Genomic DNA, 23,961 nt, shown 5'->3' with positions numbered 1-23,961 from the left:
CTTATACATACATATATATGTGTGTGTATACATGCGTATAAAGTTTAAATGAAAATTAAAAAGGAAATATAACTGATTGAACATATTAAACATTTGATGCTACAGTCATAAGAAAATAAGATTTAGGATTTAAGTCAAAGTGTTCTTTTGAAGCAATATACTAGCCTTGATTTTTTAAATTTATGACCTAAGAGGAAAGATCATATGATATATGAATATTCATATTCATACACATATGAATCTCCTTTGGGCTTAATTCATTAGTTTATTTAATCAATTAGTTAAATTTGCTATAAGATTGATATTTATTTACTTATATTACTTATATTTATTTACTTACTTATATCTTACTGAATTTTTAGTTTGTAGGATATACAAAAGTTTGCCACAGATATAAGCATGAATGTTATTTCCTTGTATATTTGTCAGTGTCAGCCTTTATTCTCAAATGCCCTTGGATAAAGAGAAGTGACTTTTAGGCCAATTCATTCAAAGCATTTATTTACTTGTTGCTTCCTATGTGTCAGCGACCTGAAAGTACTAGCGATATTCAAGGGGAATATGTAGCTGACAGATAAGCAAATACAGCCCAATATTCCAAATTCCAGGATGGAGGAAGACAGAGCAAGGGAAAAGCATAGCAGGGCATCAATAACCCAGCATAAGGCCTCAGGGAAAGTTCCCCAAAGAAAGGTAGGGAAGAAAGAATGTTCCAGGTGGAGCCTATGGCAGAGTCCAGAAAGCAGGCAGGAGACAGGAGAGATAAATGGGGTCACATGATGAAGGGCCTTGTAAGACGCATTGAAGAGTTTGGATCTCATCTGGAAAACAATGTGGACCCTCTGAAGCATTTAACACAGCAAAGGACACAATCACATTTTTGTTCTAAGAAAAGAACTCAGACTGCAAATTGGAGAATGATATTACAGGGGAGAACTGGAGACTGAAAGAGCAATGAGGTTGGTGAAATAGGGAAGTGTCAATTGCAATGAAAAAAACTGGAAAGAGCTGGGTGTGCTGGCTCATGCCTGTAATCACAACCACTTGGTCAGGCCAGTCAGGAGGATCACTTGAGGCTTGGAGCTGGAGACCAGCCTGAGCAATATAACCACATTTCTAAAAATATTTAAAAACATCAGCTGGGCGTGGTGGCACAGACCTATAGTTCTAGCTACTTGAGAAGCTGAGGCAGGATTGCTTGAACCCAGGAGGATAAAGCTGAAGGTGAGCTTATGATTGTGCCACTGCTCCCCAGCCTGGGCAACAAAGCAAGACCTTGTCTCAAATTTTATTTTTATATATATATATATATATATATATATATATATATACACACATATAAAATAAATGTTATATATATTTATATAAATTTTATATATAAATATAAAATAAATGTTATATATAAATGATATATGTTTAAATATGTAATATTTAAAATTATATATAAATTATATATACATATTCTATATATTTGTATACATACATTTGTATACACAAATTATATATATATATGAATATATATATGAATATTTATAAATTGGAAAGAATCCAGATACTGTTTGTGAGATAACACAGTGATGAACCTGCTGATTAGGCTTGGAGCTTAAGAGAGAGAGGGGAATTGGAGTGGTGGCCAGAATATGCAAATAGCTCTAAGGATGTGCCAGGAGAAATATGGAATTCCTTATCCCAAACCCAGAAGATAGCGGACGCTTCATCTCTTCACAGATGTCCCAATGGATCAATCAGAGCTTTAGGAGTTCAGTGCCACAGACCCAGCACCTTGATTGACAGCACTCATTTTTTGGCAATGAGCCACAAGGAATATCTGCTTGAAACCAGCAGAGAGTATCTGGCGTGGAGGCATGCAGGCTGCCTGTCCATTCATCATAACAGGCTCCATCTCATTAGACGATTTAATGAGTCTGAACAGTTCATCATCAAGGCCTTGCTTAATGATGGTTATCTCAATTATGCATCCTGTGGGCATAAACATAGCCATCTCTGTCAGGGACAGATGAAGAGAGATGAATATGCTCATCATGCCAATCACGGGCCAGGAAATAGCAAGAGATTAATATCAGAAGCAGGAGGTTGGTAACCAGGCTCTCGGCGGCTGGAATCCTACAGTAGCTGAAAATTACCTGTGGGGTTGCTCGAGCGTCCACTCTGGCTGCAGAGGGGACAGACAACATTATCTTGGTACTGCCATTCAGCAGTGTCTGGAAGAGCACAACATCCACAGCCTGGCGTCATTCCTTTGCTCCAGAGGAAAGAGGGGATACCAAGGCAAGAAAGGAGCACCAGAATGTGCCAAACATCCCCAACGCTTCCGCAATCACTTATTCCAGCTGGGAAGAGGACCCCACACAGAACGGACAGAGAATTCCTTCAAAACCTCACTGCAGTGAGATTCCAGCATCCCCAGGGAAAAGCCATGAGAACTTGCCACATGCTCCCTAAATATTCCGTGGTCTTCACAAGGCAGCTCAGATACCTTACATTTTGAGAATTGATCTTGAGCAAATGAACAGTAAGAAAAAAAAAGCACACATATTTACTGCAGCAGCTCATTCAGAAAAAGGGGGAAAAGATAAATGCTTAAATGTCCAATAGAGGGAAATAGTTATATTAACTTAACCTGGTAAGTCTAGTACACTGTATGTTATGCAGCCAATTAAAATATGTTTACCAGTGTTTCTAATAAAATGGAAAGGTGCTTACGTTGTAATGTTAAGTTCAAAATTAAGACATAATTCTTTAGGCTGGGCGCAGTGGCTCACATCTGCAATCCCAGCACTTTGGGAGGCCGACGCGGAAGGATCACTTAAGGCCAGGAGTTTGAGACCAGCCTGGCAACACAGTGAAACCTCATCTCTACTGAAAATACAAAAATTAGCCAGGCGTGGTGGTGCATACCTGTAATCTCAGCTACTTGGCAGGCTGAAGCAGGAGAATTGCTTGCACCGGGGGGATGGAGGTTACAGTGAGCTGAGATCACGCCACTGCACTCCAGCCTGGGTGACAGAGTGAGACCCTGTCTCAAAAACAAACAAACAAACAAAAGATATAATTCTTTTTATATAATATGAGCCTATGTATACAAATTATGCATGAAATATCAAACTGTCAAAAACTTTTTTTGTTGGTGGCCATTTGGAGGATTTGGTTTCTCTCTCATTTCTCCATAGTTTCCAAATTTTTGATCATGAGAGGTTATTACTAATGACAAAGGAAAAAATCTGACCTATTCTATTTGAGTGAAAGTACCAAAAAAAAAATGGTCATAGAAAAATAGGAAAAACACAAATGAAGATACAAAGAAAAAATAAACAAGCATGCAAGCAAACAAACTCAGATAAGACCATCTTAAAGAAAGTAATTAATACAAACAATTAGAAGGAATACCTTAGGTTCATGATTTATTCACTGCCATATGATTGGATTTAAAAGGAATCACAGAGGTTAAACTCTTGCTAATGATAATGCTTATGAGTTTATATTAGAATAATGATTTCCCATAGAAATATGTTGGAAAGCAAGCAAGAACATAATCGGGATTACTCAACAGATGAGGAAATGGCAGCATGAAGCAGCAGCAGGAACATACCAAGAAAAAATAGGACCAAAATCCACCGTGTGAGCTCTGCTGCACAGTTCAAAAGCAGAGGTAATCCTGTATGAGCCAATTTGCTGAGAGCACCCCTCATTGTTGTTCTACTGTGCTGTATTGTTATAAATGGTTTTTTGTTTGTCTGTCTCCCTCACCACACTTTGAGCTCTACGGAGGTAGGGACCCTTGCTTATTTGATTTTCTATCCCCAGCAAATAGCACAGCACCTTGATAAATATTTGTTCAATAAAGACATATTTAACATCATTTTGTTGCCACATTTAAAATGAGAGGATGCTAATTAACAAATAAGCATTTGCTGAGTGTTGATTCTGTGGAGCAGGGAATAGGTGCTACTTTGAAATAAAGGGGCACTCTTTCCATGAGGTTATGCTGTCTTTATGCTGATAGTGTACCAGGAGTTCTACTGATATCATATGTAGCCTGGAGATGAGAAGGCTGAAGGTAATCTACTGTTTCAAACCAAAAAGCAATCACTCCATTTTGTTACTGGTGGTACGCTGGACAATAACACCAGCAGGATAAATACGACATGGGTCCTAGAGTCCAGGGCTATGTGGAATAGTCAAGTACAAGCTGCTACTCATTTACATCACTATGGAGGGAACAACAGCAATCACAGGATTAATCTAAAACAGGCAAAGTTAGGTTGACAAACCGGGGTAGGGACCAACCTGGCCCAATCTTGGAACCTATGAAAGTTGAGCAATGTTTATTAGACCGGGATGGTTTAAAACAGTGATTCTCAATCCTAGGTGCCCAGTAAAATCCCCTCATCGTTTTTAAAAGTATTGAAGCCTGGGCCCCTCTCCAAATATTGTGACCTAACTGGTCTAGGATGGGCTTGGGCATAAGCATATTTTAAAATCCCCCAAGGTGACTCTGACCGGCAGCCACGGTTGAAAACCACCATATTGGGAGATAAAAGTGGGAGTCTACCTGAAAAATATGTGTGTTTTTCTGTCTCTCATTTTTTTTTTTTTTTTTTTTTTGAGACTGAGTCTTGCTCTGTCACCAGGCTGTAGTGCAGTGGTGCAATCTCAGCTCACTGCAACCTCCGCCTCCCGGGATCAAGCGATTCCCGTGCCTCAGCCTCCCAAGTACCTGGGACTACAGGCGCCCGCCACTGCACCTGGCTAATTTTTTGTATTTTAGTAGAAATGGGGTTTAACCATGTTGGCCAGGATGGTCTTGACCTACTGACCTCGTGATCCACCCGCCTCAGCCTCCCAAAGTGCTGGGATTACAGGCGTTGGCCACCACGCCCGGCCTCTCCTTTCTTCACCTAAACCCTAGAGAGCAATTTGAATTTGTATTCTGTGTAGAATTTTCTATCTTAACTTCTTTTCATATAAGTTGAAATCTTGACAGACAGCTGAATATTATTCTTGTTGTAAGATTACATAGAGTTGTGTCCACTAAATTTGAAAGTAAATGTCCTGCATCAAAACAAAAATGAAAACCACAACTATCTTTTATAAGCTCCATTCTTTATTGTTTTACAAATATTATCTAATTGAATTCACCAAGCAATCAAATGAGATAGGCATTATTATTAAAATACCCATTTTATAGAGGGGTATAAATTTATAAATCAGAATTAATTTTAATTAATAGACGGGAACACTGAAGATCAGATGAGCTGTGACATTTGTTCAATGTGACCACAACTACTAAACTATTAGTCAATCAAATGTATAAATGACAAAGCCTATGATCTTTCCCCTGTAGTACATGGATCTGGAATAATACTGCGAATTTGCCTTTTCTATAAAACCAAGAGCTGAGAACTAAATATAAACAAAATACACAATTCTGACTTGAGCCAAATAACAGAGAATTTGTATGTATCCTAATTATGCTTTCATTCATTTATACATGTTTTATTTTTCCCTATGTCCTCATTAAAAATAGACAAACTAGACGGTAAGAAGTTTGCATAATATAGTAGAAATGTGTATAAGCCCTCAGGATCTACATCAAAACAAAAATGAAATGTGTGTTTTTATGTTGCATCAGAATATCCGGCTTTCCCTGACTGCTTTACCCAACCTGCCACTTACAATAGGCTCAAAGAATTTCAATTATTTAAAGGATCCCGTCTCCACCAACTATGCCAATCTTTTTCCAGGCAAAATGAAAACCAGGAAATGCTATGATGTTATTTTCCTGGGTTAAAAAAATTGTTAAGAAATTTTAATTAAATATTTCATGTTTGGGCCACACGAGTATTAGATAGTTTTATCAGACTTTTACATGGGAGTGACATTGTCAAAAACAGGATTCTTCTGGGTTTCAGGCATAGCCCTGTGTTCCAAAGTAGATGCTGACTGTTTGCATGATAAACGAATAAAGAGTCTCCTTCAGAAGACTTGAAGAGGGAATGGAGACTTGCCTAGGACTGTAGGGATAGGCAAGAAAGGACAAGTAGGCTTAGAGAGCCACGGAACATGGAGAATGGAAAAGATGGCAGAGCCTGGGAGCAAGAGGTGCTGGAGGCACGGGGCTATAGAGGACTCCACCAGGCTGCGGGCTTCCTTAGGACAGGTAAGAGGTATTATGGGCCAAAACGTGCAGTGGTTTATAATAGAAAATGTTAATAATATCATTTACAAAAGAATGATAAGGATGTCTATGAAACAAACATGGCAAGGAAACGTTTTATAAGTTTGATGAAACAAAAGCCCTTGTCTGCTGGTTAAACTGCATTGATCGTATCAGTTAGGAAGAATATTGCAGAAAAGGAATGAGTGGGCTACCAGCTAGCGCCTGGAGACCTGAGTCACACATGGATACAGCTGCCTGAATCACAATGACAGGGTCATATGAATGTTGCCAGGCCATATGGGTCTTCAATGTAGAACAAAACATCAATCAACAAAAATTAGGAGGGACTGTAGGTTCAAGAAGACCACATAATTTACTGTGTTTTCAAAATTCAAGATGTTACTTGTCCAGAGGGAGATACACACACACATACACATGTGTGCAAATATAGACTGTGGTTGTATTTTCTATTAAATGATAGTGTTCTAAGATCAAATATTTCACAATCTTACCAGATAACTTTGCTAGATAGTGTTTGGTCATAAATTTCAGGACAAATGGAGAGGTAAAAAAAGGCATTCTTAAGCTTGTAGAATTCTTGAGAATGGGGCTGTTTTGGATGGTGAGGGGGGTGAATAGTCCTTCCGGATCTTTTCCAAATCTGAAGTACCCCCTGCTTCTCCAAAGATAGAGCAGCTGCTTCTCAATGGGTGTGTCAACCGATAACTGCTTGAGTAGATGAGTGAGAGTAAGACTGTGTGTGTGCACGCACACACACTTGAAGATTTATAATTAATAAATCAAACGAAAGTAAGAATTCCACATACAATGATAATTTGCCTAATACTTCTTATCTACCCAGAGTCTCACATTTGCAGAAACTATAATCCCCTTCTAATTTTACACAGTAACCATCCCAATTTCTAGCACAGTGTAAGAGCCATAATAAGAACTTGCTAACAGAATAAACTTGAACCAGAGTTACAGTGTGTACACAAATAAGTGAATGTGAATAACAATATTCACGATCATAACAAACCCTTATATAGGCACTAAAATGGTCAAACACTGTTCTATACTCTTTACAGGTATTAACTGATTTAATCTGCACAACCACCTATGAGGCAGGTTCTGTTATCACCCTGATTTTGCTGTCGAGGAAACTGAGGCATAAAGAGTTCATCCTCTTGCCCGAGGTTGCATAGCTAATAAGTAGGCCAAAAAACAAAACAAAACAAAAACCTCAGCTCCACTCCTGGCTTGAGGAAATTGAGGCATAGAGAGTTCATCCTCTTGCCCAACGTTGTCAAAAAACAAAACAAAACAAAACAAAAAAACCTCAGCTCCACTCCTGGCTCATTTCTGCAGTCTTGCTAAGATCTGCTAGCCACTGTGTAGATGTAGGATCCAGGCCTGTACTTCCCAAAAACAACCTCCTGGATCACTGAGCTCTTATGCTTGCTGCTTGCAATTTCATATATACTGTTTGATTTAAAAAAATCATAATTTCTCGAAATCAAACAATTCTGATGTATCATCAGTTGGCAATCACAGCTCACTGGTAGACCAGTATCTAATTGATTTCACATAAATACATCTCCTTAAGATTCCATTGTTGCAGCTTATTAATTATTTTATAGGTTCCTCACAGTGAATTCATAGAGTGTGAGTTTTTTCTTTTTTTTAACCCAGTGAATTAGGTAGCTCTACTAATGAGCCTTTGTCAGTTATATTTCCTGACTGTTTCTGAACAGGCTTGATTTCATAAATTCCCATCATTTTGTCTCATAAATTAGCAATCAAGATGTCCCAGGAATTTCAACATTTTAGGGTGGCAACTCATCATCCAGACAGAAACAAAAAACTTTTGCCGGACCACGTTATTTTCATAAAATTCTAACATACAGTTATCATGAAACTCTAGACCTCAGCAGCCCTTAGCAGGCTGTGATACGGAGTAAGGGCACCGTCCAGTTTCCTTTAGCACAGAAGGAAACAAACACAAACAGATTAACACCAGGAAAGAGACAAGAAAAACAAAGTGGGTTTTTCAGGGTGGAAACCCAAACAGCAACCTTTTGGAGGTACAGATTAAAAACACATTTTAAATCAACATGTCTGTTTCCACGCAAATGAAAAATAAAAAAGCACATATTCATCATTCCTGTTAGTAACAACCATCACACTCACTCTTACAAAATTGCTACTCTTCCAGAGACCAGACCAATAAAATGTGTGTGAAATAAAAAAGCACATATTCATCATTCCTGTTAGTAGCAACCATCACACTCACTCTAACAAAATTGCTATTCATCCAGAGACCAGACCAATAAAATGTGTGCGTCTGCTGCTGAGCTGTTCCGCCTGCCATTGGCTACGTGGTTTCTTGGTGCATTTTCTTATTGCTACCTTATAAAAAACATCTGGGCTGCTTTTTGTTATAGTCCCTCTTTATGTATGTGCCATCTATGGTTCCATTTAGGACTTTTCTGGCTCTGTTGGTTTAAAATTAAATGTCACATTTGACTATTGTCCCCCAAATAAAAAAATATTATCTTTAAAAAAATTAATGAAAAAGAAGCTGTGAACCTGACACATTTTTTTATCACACATATTTGTGAAGGATAGTGTTTGGCACCAGAATATTTTAAAGAAAATTTAAATTTGGCTCACTTGAGTAATCAGGGTGTGAACTGTTTTTTCCTAGCATATTTTTGCATGCGATAAACCAATGAGAGACTATCTGCCAATATTTATAGGGTCTTGATAAAGATAAAAGGGCACACACAAGTCCAAAGACTGCCTGCCCAAAGTTTGAAACGTTGGGTAGTCTTGAATTTCCTTTTCCATTTGAAAGATAAAATCAGGTAAAAATTTAAATCAAAGTAGCTTTCAGTTAGTGCCTCTTTATGGGCAGTGAAGTTTTAGGGTAAAACTTGGTGATTTTATCTGCAAAAAACAGGATATAGGGGTCCTTGAACTGCACCTAAAAAGAAGGAGTTGGCAGCAAGTACCTGTTTCCTTTCTCCATTCTTCATCACTTCACAATTATTCCCCTACCTGCCCAGTGAGAGGGGGAAAGGAGGGGAATAGACTGTAAAAATAATCTTTTTCTTTTTCCTTTTTTTTTTTTTTTTTTAAATACACAGAGTCTCACTCTGTCCCCCAGGCTGGAGTGCAGTGGCTCAATCTCAGCTCACTGCAGCCTCCGCCTCCCAGGTTCCAGCAATTCTCCTGTCTCAGCCTCCTGGGTAGCTGGGATTACAGGCATGTGCCACAACACCCAGCTAATTTTTGTATTTTTAGTACAGATGGGGTTTCACCATGTTTGCCAGGCTGGTTTCAAACTCCTGATCTCAGGTGATCTGCCTGCCTTGGCCTCCCAAAGTGCTGGTATTACAGGCCACCACACCCGGCTCTCCAAAATTAATCTTTAAGTGCCCAAGAAATGTGGTCTTCAGATAAGTTCTCCCGGACCTTTTAATGCTAACCTGTTGTGCATATGGCTCTAGGGGTTGAGAGAGGTGAATAGGGGCAAGGTGAGAGAGAGCCAGTCAGGCAACAAAACACCCTAAATTCTGCACGCTTGCTCTTTAAGACCATGGTCCATGCCTGGCTCTTGGCCAGTGGGGACCAAAGGCTTGGGATTCTGCAGAAACAGTCACTGGGCCACCAACAAACTAGAAGAATAGGAGAAATTCCACTACTTTGTTGAAGTGAGAACCCTCCAAACATCATTGCTTCCCCACAGGACATGGCCAGGGACAGACAGGTGTAGGGAGAACTGCAAGATCAGTCTCACAGTACCTTTAATCCATTTAATTCCCAAAGCAAATAAAGCCCTTCTATCCTTCATGTTTGCAAAGGCAGATCTTCCCCTTATAAACAGGCAAAGCAAAATTAGGCTCAAAACTACAGAAAACCAACTGGTTTTACATTGTACGGAAGTCTGTTGCTATTAGGGAGACGAGAGCCAGGTAAGAGGTGTCTCTTTGGCAGGAACAGTATGACTCTACCAGAAGACATTATTCTAAACTAGGTCTCTTCCTAAAAGCTTGCCTGTGAGTTCAACGATAGTTAGGTCATAGGCAGTAAGTTGAAAAATTCCATTTGTTGGCAGCAGGCCAGTTGTTAGAGAGTGACATGAACTAAGCTTCTAAGTGTTATCATCTTTCTACATCAATAACATCTAGCATCTACCCTTCTACATCAATAACATCTACCTAAAGTCATATGGGAGACTGTGGTTGGTGGATCACTTGAGGTCAGTTCAAGACCAGCCTGGCCAACATGGTGAAACCCCATCTCTACTAAAAATACAAAAATTAGCTTGGTGTGGTGGCAGGTGCCTGCAATCCCAGCTACTCAGGAGGCTGTGGCAGGAGAATCACTTGAACCCGGGAGGTAGAGGTTGCAGTGAGCCAAGATCACACTACCACACTTTAGCCTCAGCAACAGAGCAAAACTCCATCTCAAAAAAATTAATAAGTAAATAAATAAAGCCATGTGGGATTGGGTTATGATGGAGGCTAGCCTCTACTCCTATCATTCAAGGCTGGAAGAAGAGTAGGAAATTTCCTTTGAAGCCTTGAGAAAGGGCCATCTGTATTATGCAATGGCAGAGTGCTTGCAATAGTACCACCTGCTATAAAATAGAACATGGAAAATACAACTAATGAACTTGTGAAGCCGGCTGAAATTCTTCAGGCAGATTACAAGTTTTTGAAGTACTTCTACAGTAACTATAGAAGTAAACTACAGTTTACAATAATCTATTCTCCATTTCGAAATAAGTAGAAGGGGGCCGGGCACAGTGGCTCACACCTATAATCCCAACACTTTGGGAGGCCAAGGCGGGTGGATCACTTGAGGTCAGGAATTCGAGACCAGCCTGGCTGACATGGTGAAACCTCATCTCTACTAAAAATATGAAAACTTAGCTGAGCGTGGTGGTGCGAACCTGTAATCCCAGCTACTCGGGAGGCTGAGACAGGAGAATTGCTTGAACCCAGGAGGCGGAGGTTGCAGAGAGCCGAGGTTGCAACACTACACTCCAACCTGAGCAACACAGTGAGTCTCTGTCTCCAAAAATAAAATAAAATAAAATAAAAATATAAGTAGAAGGGAAGAATTTGAATGGTTCTAGCCTAAAGAAAAGACAAATTTTGGGCTTGCATGTTTCCAAATCAAGAGAAACCCACATGAGAATCCTCACTCAGATCCAGACCTGGTGCAAACAGAGACTCTGGATTTTGAGCTGAAGGAGTGAAGGATGTGCCATCTCAAAATATGTCAGGTTGGTATAGTGATGATTATTTCAAGTGGAAAACACTGGGAAAATTGTAGTTCAGTAAGGGATAGCTGACCTGTCTCTTCCTGTGGGCAGCAAACCATAAAGATTCTTCTGAGAAGCACACCCTCCCTGTACCAGGGTGAGAAAATAGCCCTTATCACCAGAGACTGGAAACTGGGGGCTGCCATGGACCTGAATAAATACACTTAATGAAGTAGCCCTATCTCCCACTGGTTTTATACCCCTTCTATATCTCCTGGTGACTCCCCTAGAAATTGACTGCCCCCTTTGTCCTGTCGTTTCTCCTCAAATTTATTGTTCTTTGTCTAAAAAGTATAAAAAATCTTACTTTGGCCACTTCTTTGGACTTCACTCTCTTGTGAAGATCCACATGTACGAGTAAAACTAATAAAATTTGTTGACTTTTCTCCTGCTAATCTGCCTGATGTCAATTTGATTTCTAGATCTAGCCAAAGAGCCCGCATAAGAGCAAAAGGGGTATTGGCGGTGATCTCTGGCTTCCCTCCAGAGCCCTTGATGTAGTAGAATTCCCATTTTGAGGAATAAGGTGAACGTGTTTTGCATGTAAAAGGGAGACATGAATTGCTACTGCCAGAGAGTGGGCTGTGGTATGTTATTTCCAAAGATGGTCACCAATAATCCTCATTCCTGTACTTGGATGTTACTCCTCTCTTCCTGGAGCAACGTTGCTCCTCTCTTCCTTGAGACGTTCTTCTACCAATGGAATAGATTGGGAGCAACATGCTAGGATTCCAGAGCTCTTTGCCTTCTGAGGATCCAACCACCGTGTAAGGAGCTCAAGATGATTTACTGAATCATGACAGAACATGCAGAGAGACTCAGCCATCCCAGACGTTCCAGTCACCCCAGCTGAGATACCAGATATGTGAGGAAAGCCATCCAGGATTCTCCATCCCCGGGCAACCCACCCCAGCCAACACCATATGGATCAGAGGTAAGTCCTCTCTGCCAAATCCTGCCCAGAATCATGAACAAATAGATACTATTTCTTTAAACCACTACATTTTAGGAGGCATTATGGAGTAATAAATCCTGAAACACATACTTAAACTTTAGTAGAGATGGAAAAGTGCAGAACACAGTTAGTAAACTCATTCCATTCTTCTTTAGTTACGGCCTTTGTGTTTTTTGTTTTTATTTTGCAGTAACTTTTGACTTTAAAATAGTATAATTGAGTAGATTCAATAGCTTTCAAACTACCAATGAGATCATGATTATAAGCTTAATGCCAACACATTTTGCATAAAAGGAGACAAAACTTGTTTTACCCTTGACTTACATATGACATTTAAGTGTAGGCCAATGGCTATATATTTAGATAGGGTAGCTTAATGTAAACTATCATAGTTGTACCAATATAAAGAAAAACACACTAAAATCACCAGCACCATTTTCTTACACCCAGAGCATTTTATTCAGAAATCGTTTAGATGATTAAGTCAGTTTTCTAAAGGTAGTTCTCCGAGCCTTATTTTTTAAAAGAAATAAGCATATTTCTGTTTCCCATTCATCCAAATATGACAGTCGAGAAAAACAACTATCCTGGGAAATTTCACTCTATTAAAAAAATGTGGCTGTGGGTGAATTATAACTTCAAAGGTGAATTATAACACAAATTAACCAAATAAATGCCTCAGCGAGCAGTTACACAATTAGAACTGTAAACATGCAGGTTGGGCGAAGCAAAATTCTGGACCATGCCATTGACAGAGATTATCATGTAAATAGCACGTCCTGAAGTTGTACAACACAGCAATTCTGTATAAAGAGCCGACTGTAGGCAAAGATGAAACATGATTTTGTCCTTGCAAACCTGGCATTCTAGTAGGAGCTGAGTGACATATGATTAACAACGGCACATCTACATAAATGTAATAATGTACATGTACTCTGGGTGCGGGTAGACTAAAATAAATGAGCTTGAGTTTGAGGAGTGGAGGAGCAGAATACTAAGGAGTGGAAAATGCACATAAGTAAAATCATCACACACACAGAGGATGTAGCTTACCTGACATGCTGATGGATGAGTGTGGTTGAGATCCCAATGGGAAGACACTATGTCAACAGACTTTTTGGCCATGTTCAGTAAATTCATCCAGCCTTGGAAAAGTGATAAGTGAAATGGTGCATTTTCTGAATAGTTAAGGCCTTCAGGAATATTTTCCACCAGGGCAATTCTTAGAAAAGATTTTGAAAAACAAACAAACAAAATCTAGTCAAATTTGAAGCCACAGATCTTTATATATGCATACAGCAGACATCTAAAAAATACTCTTTACTCATTCTGAATGCATTCTGTCCTCATAATTTACATTTTTTTCCACAAAATCTTCTTACATTTAACCTCTACTAACCTACTGTGTTCTCAGAGTTTATGCTCTATTTTTCCATAGTTAGCACTCATATTTCAGAAAAGTGTAACAGAGTATGTCTCTAATGTCCAGTTTCAATCTAGCCTGGAAAAAAAATTGTGAGCTTCCTACACAAGCATCTTCTTCTAGTAATATATTCCTTTATTTTTCCCTGGAAGCGATTCAATTCCTATACAAGATACTACTTTGCAAGCTATCTGAGACTATAAATTGAGTTTTGCTTATCTCCCGTTTCTAAAACAATGTGGGGCATATATTGGAACTCAATAAATGCAGTAATTATTGCTGAGCATCTACTGATGCTTCCTAGCCTACAGTGTAAAGTGACACTGAGAAGAAAATTATAAAACCTGCTTGTTGCAGGGCTTTATTAATATTAGAGCTAAGAAAAGGATAAAATTATAGTAATAATCAAGCCCTAAATAAACTGCAATTGGCAATATTCTAATAAGTTTGTTTTCTCTTTTTATACTTTTTATTATATTGACAATATATCCGTTGTATTGTCATATCTTTCCTTGGCTGCCTTTTTTTCACTTCTGAGATAGGTGACAGATAACTTCTGAACAAAGGAACGAGCTATTTTTTCCAGCTTTATTAAGCTTTATTTATTAATGTATACTCTCCTGCAATTCTTTTTTTGAGATGGAGTCTCGCTCTGTTGCCCAGGCTGGAGTGCAGTGGTGCGATCTTGGCTCACTGCAACCTCCGCCTCCCAGGTTCAAGCAGTTCTCCTGCCTCAGCCTCCTGAGTAGCTGAGATTACAGGCACCTGCCACCATGCCTGGCTAACTTTTTTGTGTGTTTTTCATAGAGACGGGATTTCACCATGTTGGACACGCTGGTCTCGAACTCCTGACCTCTCATGATCCCCTCTGCCTTGGCCTCCCAAAGTGCTAGGATTATAAGCATGAGCCACTGCAGCCAGCCTCCTGCAATTCTTGATGGAAAAACCTCAAGTCCTTATGAAAATACCTGTTAGGTACTTTCAGAACACCGATTTGCATAGTTGTATGCACAGAGCCAGAGACATAATTATCATGAAATACTTATAGAATAAAGTATTTATTCTATAATTTATTCATAATTATCATGAAATACTTATAGAATAAAGTATTTATAGAACAAATTTCAGCTTTCAACAAAGAATTCAGCACTTCTCAATAAAATACTTAATTGTTACTCTTACTAAGACATGTTGCATTTAGCCAGCTTTTGAAACAAAAACAATACTGCTAGTAAAATGTTCTGTATTTGATCAACCTAAAATATTATAACCAGAATGGGCTCTGGGTATGTGGCTCAGATAAATTTGCAATTTTGGAGTCCAATCAGCCTATCACCACCCAAAAACTTATTTAAAATTTGTTGAGCCTTTATAAGCACAGGGCAGGCAAATCACTATGTGCAACACAGAAATGACTACCACAAATCTCCCTAGCCCTCAGAAACAGAATTTAGTGGAAAAGCCTATCTCATACGTACTGACTCAAATAGGAGGTAGACTCTAATAAATGGTGACGCAAGGGTAAGAAGCTTAATCAGAGGGAAAACACATCACTTAAAGAATCACTGGAACATGTGCAGGAAGGAAAAATTCTGATTGGGAACATCTAGGAGGAAGCTGGGCTGGAAACCTGAAGGAAGCCAGGCTTGAAACTAGTCTTCAAAGATGAAATTTTTTTATGAGCGAGTTGGAAGAGAAAGGTATTCTAGGAGGGAGGGAGGAGTTTGTAAAACATAGCATGTCTGTATATTTGTGAGTTAGTGAGCCAAGGGCAGCGTGAAGCAGGAAAGTTACGGTAGGAGCTTGTGATGGTGGAGAAAGCTGACAGCATATGTAGGGACCACACTGCAGAGGTGGTGAACAAGGGAGAAGAGTTTGGACTTAATTTTGTTGCATTTGGGAACGACCAAGTGTGTTTTAGGGGCTAAGTCTGACAGCACACCTGTATGCCACTGGCATGGAGAAACAGGAAATAGAAGATAAGTCAGTAGAGAGTAAAGCTGCTGCAATAGTCCAGGGGAAAAAAAGAAGCTTGAATTTGGTCAGTGAGAATGAAAAGAAGCACGCAGTGGACATTTTCAAGGTCAAATCTTAAACGTATGAGAGGCAGGTAAAGCAGAAACAATGAGGACTCAGATTTTCTTGCAAAACCAACATATTGTCTCTTAACTGGGCTGTATAACCCCCTCCAATGATGTCTTCACATGGGTTCCTGCCCTTCTCCAAACCATTTTCCCTACTAGAGTTGGATTAATCTTTTAAAAATGTGAATCTGGACACTCTGCCTGCTGCCTAATGAAACTTCCTATGGACCTCCCTACTGTCTTTAGGATGATGCCCTTGACTCGCCCCCACATGATTGACAAGTGTTTACCAGCCTGGCCTCCCTCTCTGCAGCTTCACTGGATTTAAATGCCCTTTGTGAATTCCACACCACAGCCATATTTGTCATCTTTACTTCCTTCCCCACTATTCTTTCTGACTTTTGCATTTCACACGCATTGTCCTAATCCCAATTCCTACACTGGTTATTGAGCCATCTCCCAGTTAACCTTTAAAGTTTCAATCGAAACTTCACTTCTTCTGATTGGCTTCCTTATACCCCCAAACTAGGCTAGATCCCCTTAATATCAACTTCTGCAGTGACCTGCTCCTCCTGTTTCATCCTATACCTCACTCCTGAAATTACTTGATTAAGGCCTTCCTTGATGGATTATAGGGTGTGTGAGGGCAGGATGTTTCGTTGGTCCAGAATTGTATGCCCAGTGCCTAATGTAACTATATACTATAGTATAATTGTGCACAGTGAGTGTCCAAAGAATGCATGTTGGGTGTCGTTAAAATCTCAACTGGGAGGTGGGGAGCTGGGATCCATTGAAACTGACAAGGGGCCGGGCGCGGTGGCTCACACCTGTAATCCCAGCACTTTGGGAGGCCGAGGCGGGTGGATCATGAGGTCAGGGAATCGAGACCATCTTGGCTAACATGGTGAAACCCCGTCTCTACTAAAAATGGAAAAAATTAGCCGGGCGTGGTGGTGGGCGCCTGTAGTCCCAGCTACTCGGGAGGCTGAGGCAGGAGAATGGCGTGAACCCGGGAGGTGGAGCTTGCAGTGAACCAAGATCGTGCCACTGCACTCCAGCCTGGGTGACAGAGCGAGACTCCGTCTCAAAAAAAAAAAAAAAAAACCAGACAAGGAACACAGGAAAGAATGTAAACTGGGGATTGGGAGAGCGTATCAAAGAAGAAAAGACGATGAGAAAACCAGTCCAAAGCCTAAAGTGAGGGAAATGCCTACTGGTGGTTGAGTGAAACAGATGAGAGGGTTCAGAAGAGAGACCTTTAGAGAAGCAGGAAGACAAGAGGGGTCCAGGAGAAGCAGCGTTCAGGAAGCCAAGGGGAGAGAGAGTTACAAGATGGAAAGAGGATTATTTGATCTACCTCAAGGCCTTTGAAGGCAATAGACAAAGGTTGAAGTTGGATGTCTTAGTTCTATCCACATTTAAAGCCCAATTATCTATGTGAATAGAAGCTAGACATAGCATGGATAAATAATCCCAGATACTCATTAGTTTCTGCCTCCCCTACAACCAATGGATATATTTAAAAAAACAATCCAATAAACAAACAAAAACATCCCTCCAACAAAACAATGCCAAAACACAACAGCTGCCACCAAATAAAGAAGTAGCTAGTTTTAATTTTACTTTGATATGACATAAAAGGTATGTGGAGAAAGTCAAGAGGAGACACAGGAAGCCCAGATAAACCAAACATATGAGGGGAGGAATATAGTATAATTGTGCAATTATAGATGGCTCCATAACATCGCCTTCTTCGTAGTGTCCCTATGGCTTCTCTCGGGCATACAAGTAAGTCACGATTCCCAATCTTTTTTGGAAATCTTTAGACCAGGTGTTCTTAAACTTGGATCTATGGGTAGAATTCAGGGGGATCTGTGCACTTGAATTCTACATCTTTATTTTCCCTAGTCACTAACTAAAGTGTAAATTTCCCTTCAGTTATGAACATAGGCAACAAACCATAAGAACATTAATGAAACCTGCAATTTTGTCTCCATTAAAAATTTTCATCCTGTGGTACAGTTATAGACAACATTTCCAAGTCTTTCTCACTAGTTTGAAAGTGTGGTAGTGAGCGGATCTTGTTATTTTGTGAATATGTACTGCAGAATACACATGAGCATATTATAAATGTATTTGTAAAAATATTCTGCTCACTTTAACATTTTTGGTTTCCTTTGCAATCCTCTGTATTTTAATTTATGAATTTAAAAACATGATTCAGGGAATAATGCATAGGTTTCATCAACTGTCAAAGGGGTCCATGGCTAAAAAAGGGGTAAGAAGCCCTCATCAGTTGGATAATGTAACATCTCTTCCCTTTTCTTTGATTGGACACGCATTCTTATAAGATTTTATTTTCCTTAGTGATTGATGCCTTAGAAGTGGGTAAGATGATCAAGAGAGATTTCTTTAAAAAAGAGGATAGAGTCAAAGCCAAATATGGAGAACATCTAATCAATCCTGGTTGGTAGAGAAAGTGAAGCAAGAGAAGATGACAGAGAAGGAAGTACTGGAGATATTGGAGGAGAAGGAGTAGAGTGAAATTCCCTGGGAGCCAAGGAAGACCGAGTTTAGTACAGTAGTCTTCCTTACCCTTGGTTTCACTTTCTACAGTTTCAGTTACGGTCCAGCAAGGTCTGAAAATATTACATTCAATATGTTATTTGGAGCGAGAGACCACATTCACATAAGTTTTATTATAGTATACTGTTATAAGCATTCTGTTTTATTGTTGTTAGTTTCTTACTGTACCTATTTTATAGATTAAACGTTGTCACAGGTAGATATGAATAGGAAAAAATATAGTACCTTGTAGAGTTCCATGGTATCCAATGCTTCACACACCCACTGGGGTCTTGGAACACATCCTCTGAGGATAAGTAGGGACTACTGTATTACCATTATTTGGTTTTTACTAAATATCAAGATAAACTATGAATTTATAGTAAAAATAAAAATAGAGGCAGCACTCAAGGTCTGGAGACTACACTTTGTGCGGGTAATGAATTCCAGGGAAAAGCTTGGAAATAATGACCCTATTTACCTGCTCACTCTCCTCCTCTCTCTTTACCCAGACATGTTGATTGCTCCTTCTGGGACATATAGCTGTTTCTTATGCTAGAAAAGGTCTCTAAAAACCAGCTTTGAAATGACTTATTTCTGTGACCTATAGTTTTATTTCCTTTAAAAACCAACAGCTGGCTACTCTCCAGAGGCCTGATCTAATTAGCATAGGAGCAGAACTCATTTACATGCCATCACAGCCCTGAGTATACTCATACTTCTCAAGGTAAGAAAGAAGTAGGCAGATCTCATTAAAATTCACCTTTGGGCAAATCCCTGGAATACCTATTTGCCATCCGCAAGAGAACTCTACCTAGAGGCTGTATAGCACTATTTCTGACACCTGATACCTAGGAGAAAACTGGATATATAGGAATGCAATACAACAAAAATCTTTTTATACTCCTTTTCTTGATAGTTTAAGGTAAACTGTGAGTCCAGGGAGCTTAGGTGGAATAAATACAAGAAAAAGCTTTTTACATTGTTAACAGAATTTTAAATAGAATTCGAACTGTTCTTATTAATAGCATGTATTTATTCTCCAAACTTAATGTGATCATCCAAATTTCACTTTCCATCCAGGAACAATATTGTACCTTCTCAAAGAACTATTTGTAGTTTCCCTTTAATAAGCTACTACAAAATGAAGTCCACGTATTTGACAGCTTTAAAAAGTGCTGTGCGTGTCTGTGTTTTGGTAAATAGAAGAATCTTTATAAAATATGATACTTTCATACTTGATTTTGGCATTATTGTAGAGAACAGTTTAAAAGGGTTTGTAATCAAGTAGACAAAACACAGCTCTGCCAGTTATGAGCTGTGTGACCTTCAACAAATTACTAACCTCTTTCAGTCTGTTCCTACTTCTGAGCAGAAGAAAGGTTATTACAAAGATTAGAGGAGGGAATCTCAGTGACACACTGTGCTCAATGCCTGCTTCATAGTAAACGCTAAATGAAAGACATTTTTTAAAGTAACTTAGTCTGAAGACTTATAATTGAAAAAAATGTCTCCAAGTTTTCAAACTCGTAAAGCACAGTTGCTAAAATGCTTCTACATATAGTGGCTAGAAGGAGCCTTAGAAACTGGTGCCTACATGACATTTTCAAAGTGACTGTGAGCTTTCTTTTGTTGCCTAGTACACTGGATCAGTTATCATGACTTGACCTTAAAAAGGTGCATGGCAGTCAATGCACTCACATTCATTCTTTAGATCTTGATTTTCTGATCACATTAATGAAGCTGAACAGATGATTTCGGCTCATCAATACAGTCAGGTTCACACTCAAAGTAAAGTGATCGGGTTTTTTACCCTTACTGTGGTCATATGGCTAAAATTTTAATTATAGATTCAGGGGTACACACGCAGGTTTCTTGCACGGGTATACCTCATAATGCCGGGGTTTGGGCTTCTAGTGATCTCATCACCCAAACAGTGAACATAGTACCCAACAGGTAGTTTATCAATCCTTCCCCCTCTTCTCCTCTCCTCCCTTTTGGGGTCTCCAGTGTCTATTATTTCCATCTATATGTCCTTGCCTTGGATACCCATTGTTTAGCTCCCACGTGTAAGTGAGAACATGCAGTATTCAATTTTCTGTTTCTGAGTTATTTCACCTAGGATAATGGCCTCCAGCTGTATCCACATTGGTGCAAAGGACATGATTTCATTCTTTTTTACGGCTGTGTAGTATTGCATGGTATATACATACCACATTTTCTTTATCCAGTGCACCACTGATAGACACTTAGGTTGATTCCATGACTTCGCTGTTGTGAATAGTGCTGAGACAAACATACAAGTGAAAGTGTCTGTTTGATAAAATTACTTTTTCCCTTTGGGTAGACACCTGGTGATGGAATTCCTGGGTCAAATAGTAATTCTATTTTTAGTTCATTGAGAAATTTCCATGCTGTTTTCCATAGGGCTTGAACTACTGTACATTCCCACCAACCATGTGTAAGCATTTCCTTTTCTCTACATCCATGCCAACATCTGCTATTTTTTGACTTCTTAATAATAGCCATTCTGACTGGCGTGAAATGGTAACTCATTGTGGTTTTAGTTTGCATTTCTCTGATAATTAGAAATGTATATTTTTATAAAATATGATACTTTCACACTTGATTTTGGCATTATGTAGAGAACAATTCAAAACAAAAGGGTTTGAACTAACGTAGACAAAACACAGCTTTGCCAGTTATGAGCTGTGTGACCTTCAACAGATTACTAACCTCTTTCAATCTGTTCCCTCTTCTGAGCAGAAAAATGGTTATTACAAAGATTAGCGAAGGGAATCTCAGTGACATGCTGTGCTCAATGCCTGCTTCAGAGTAAACCCATGTTTACGATGATGTTGGGCATTTTTCATATGTTGGTTGCTGATGTCTCCTTTTGAAAAGTGTCTGTTCATGTACTTGGACCACTTTTTTCTTGTTGGTTTAAGTTCCTTATAAATTCTGGATATTAGTCCTTTGTCAAGGCATAATTTGCAAATATTTTCTCCCATTCTGTAGATTGCCTGTTTACGCTGTTGACTGTTTCTTTTGCTGGACAAAACTCTTTAGTTTAATTAAGTGCCATTAGTCTATTTTTGGTTTTGTTACATTTGCTTTTGAGATCATATGGCTACAATTAAAAGCATAGGATCGACAAGACAAAGGCTAACCTTGCCAAAGAGATACTGGAATTTCTGACTTAACAGGTGACTCGCTACCTATGTGGCAGATTCACTGATCACCTCTAGACATGGAAATAGTTGATACAGACCTAGAGACCTTGCTTTATTTCAGCTGAGATATATATTTCACTTTTTCCCCAAGACTTTGGATCAGAGTGAATTTACTTGTGAAAAATAGCAGAAAGAATACCAGCAAGAGCTGGCTGGCTAACAGTATGCTGATTTTTTTTTTTTTTTTTTTTTTTTTTTAGAGATGGGGTCTTGCTATGTTGTTCAGGCTGAAGTGCAGTAGCTATTCACAGGCATGATCATAGCACACTGCAGCCTCAAACTTCTTGGCTCAAGTGACCTTCCTGCCTTACAGCCTCCTGAGTAGCTGGGACTACAGGTGTATGCCACTACGCCCAGCTAATTAGTTATTTATTTACTTTTGTAGAGATGAAATCTCACTATGTTGCCCAGGCTAGTCTTGCACACCTGGCATCAAGCGATCCTTCCAAAGTGCTGGGATTACAGGCACACACTACTCTGCTCTGACCATTCTATTATTTGTTAGTTGGCATTCTTCCACAAAGAAAAACTTCCCCCCTGGCTGGGCACGGTGGCTCATGCCTGTAATCTCAGCATTTTGGGAGGCCAAGGCAAGCAGATCACGAGGTCAAGAGATCGAGACCATCCTGGCCAATATGGTGAAACCCCATCTCTACTAAAAACACAAAAATCAGCTGGGCATGGTGGCATGTGCCTGTAGTCCCAGCTATTCGGGAGGCTGAGGCAGGAAAATTGCTTGAACTCAGAAGACCGAGGTTGCAGTGAGCCAAGATTGCGACACTGCACTCCAGAGCCTGGGCGACAGAGCGAGACTCCTTCTAAAAAAAAAAAGAAGGAAACTTCCTCCCTCCCCCTTTTCCTATCACCCTTCAAGACTTTTTTTTTTTTTTTTTTTTTTTTTTTTTAAGGCAGGGTCTTGCTCTGTCATCCAGGCTAGAGTACAGAGTGATCAGTGGCTCACTGCAGCCTTGAACTCCTGGGTTCAAGTGATCCTTCTGCCTTAGTACCCCTGAGTAGCTGGGAGTACAGGCATGCACCACCACACCCAGCTAACCATCACTTTTATATTACAAAATGTTTAATTATTATGGATTCATGTTTCTTAATTCAAAGTTTTATAACCTATTACTGTCATCATTCATTATTCAAATTGTTGCACATATTGCCATTGGGAGCCCCTATAAGTTGTATTCTGTGTCCTTTTGATGTATTTCTTTCCATTTTTAATACTTTCTTATTTTTTGTCACCAGATGTTTCCTTTTTATTAACTTCTAAATTGATTGTCAAAGACAATTAGCTGCAGAGGACATGATAGTGAGTTTGAGTTGGTGGTAGCAGATTGCTGTTTCTATAATTCTAGATGATTCAGGCAGATGAAAGCCTCATTATTTCCAGGTCTATAATTGTATACGTGAAGAACAACTATGGTTTGTTTTTGGAGTGAGACAGTATGGCAGTAGAGGAGGTATAATTGTAGCTATTATTTGTTGCTTACAGTTTAAAAGTACTTCTGCAGGTATTATTACATAGTATCGTCAACAACAACCCTGCAAGACAGGGAGGATCTTAGTTTGAGAGATGAAGAGAGCAGGGTTCCCAACGGCCAGGGGTCATCTAGCTAGAGAGAATGCCACTGAGCTGGGATTTTAACTCAGGCTTTTGTCTGAACGTGTGTGTTTGACAAAGCTAGATTTGGCCCTTGTCTTATCTTAGAGGATATGCTACAAGCACACTTTGGGTCGACAGAGGAACTAAGTAGAGTGATTTTGAAAGCAGAGGCTACTGTCTTAGAGGGGAAGATCAGCTTGGACTGAGATGCTGATGCTGTCTGGAGAAGAGGGGAAGGTGCAAGGGGCAGCTCCCCTACCTTATTCTAGCAAGGAGCCCCCTCCTTATTCTATAAGCCACTCTGCCAATCTTACTGACCAGGAAAACTGTGGTGACAGAAGGGCACACTTTTAACTGGCTTAATATTTCTAACTACTGATCCAGAAAGGAACAATCAGAAAGAAACCTGAGGAGGATGAAGACAAAAGAGGAAAACGGTGGAACGTAATGCACCTACCTGTTGATATTTCACTAATATAAGATGTGGCAAAGGAGCAGGGAGCTCATTAATAGAAAGATCTTGACAGTGTCCTCAAAGAGCTAACACAGTAGAAAGGCAGATGATTGAAAAAAAAA

The 23,961-nt window shown here is 39.5% G+C and overlaps 1 protein-coding gene across 3 annotated transcripts in view; it reads right to left on the bottom strand.

The window, feature by feature from the left end:
* Window positions 1-23,961, bottom strand: part of PLD5 (phospholipase D family member 5) — a 433,240-nt gene that overhangs the window by 182,446 nt on the left and 226,833 nt on the right. For 2 of the 3 annotated variants that reach the window (XM_054448618.2, XM_063670607.1), the window contains one exon: window positions 13,525-13,693. The exons of the other annotated variant lie outside the window; for it this stretch is intronic. In XM_054448618.2, the coding sequence (XP_054304593.1) occupies window positions 13,525-13,693 (169 nt within the window). The remainder of the gene's footprint in view (window positions 1-13,524; window positions 13,694-23,961) is intronic. 3 annotated transcript variants of the gene reach the window in all.

Source organism: Pongo pygmaeus, chromosome 1, assembly GCF_028885625.2.
Source record: "Pongo pygmaeus isolate AG05252 chromosome 1, NHGRI_mPonPyg2-v2.0_pri, whole genome shotgun sequence".
Taxonomy (NCBI): domain Eukaryota; kingdom Metazoa; phylum Chordata; class Mammalia; order Primates; family Hominidae; genus Pongo; species Pongo pygmaeus.
This window is presented reverse-complemented; position numbering and strand designations above follow the sequence as displayed.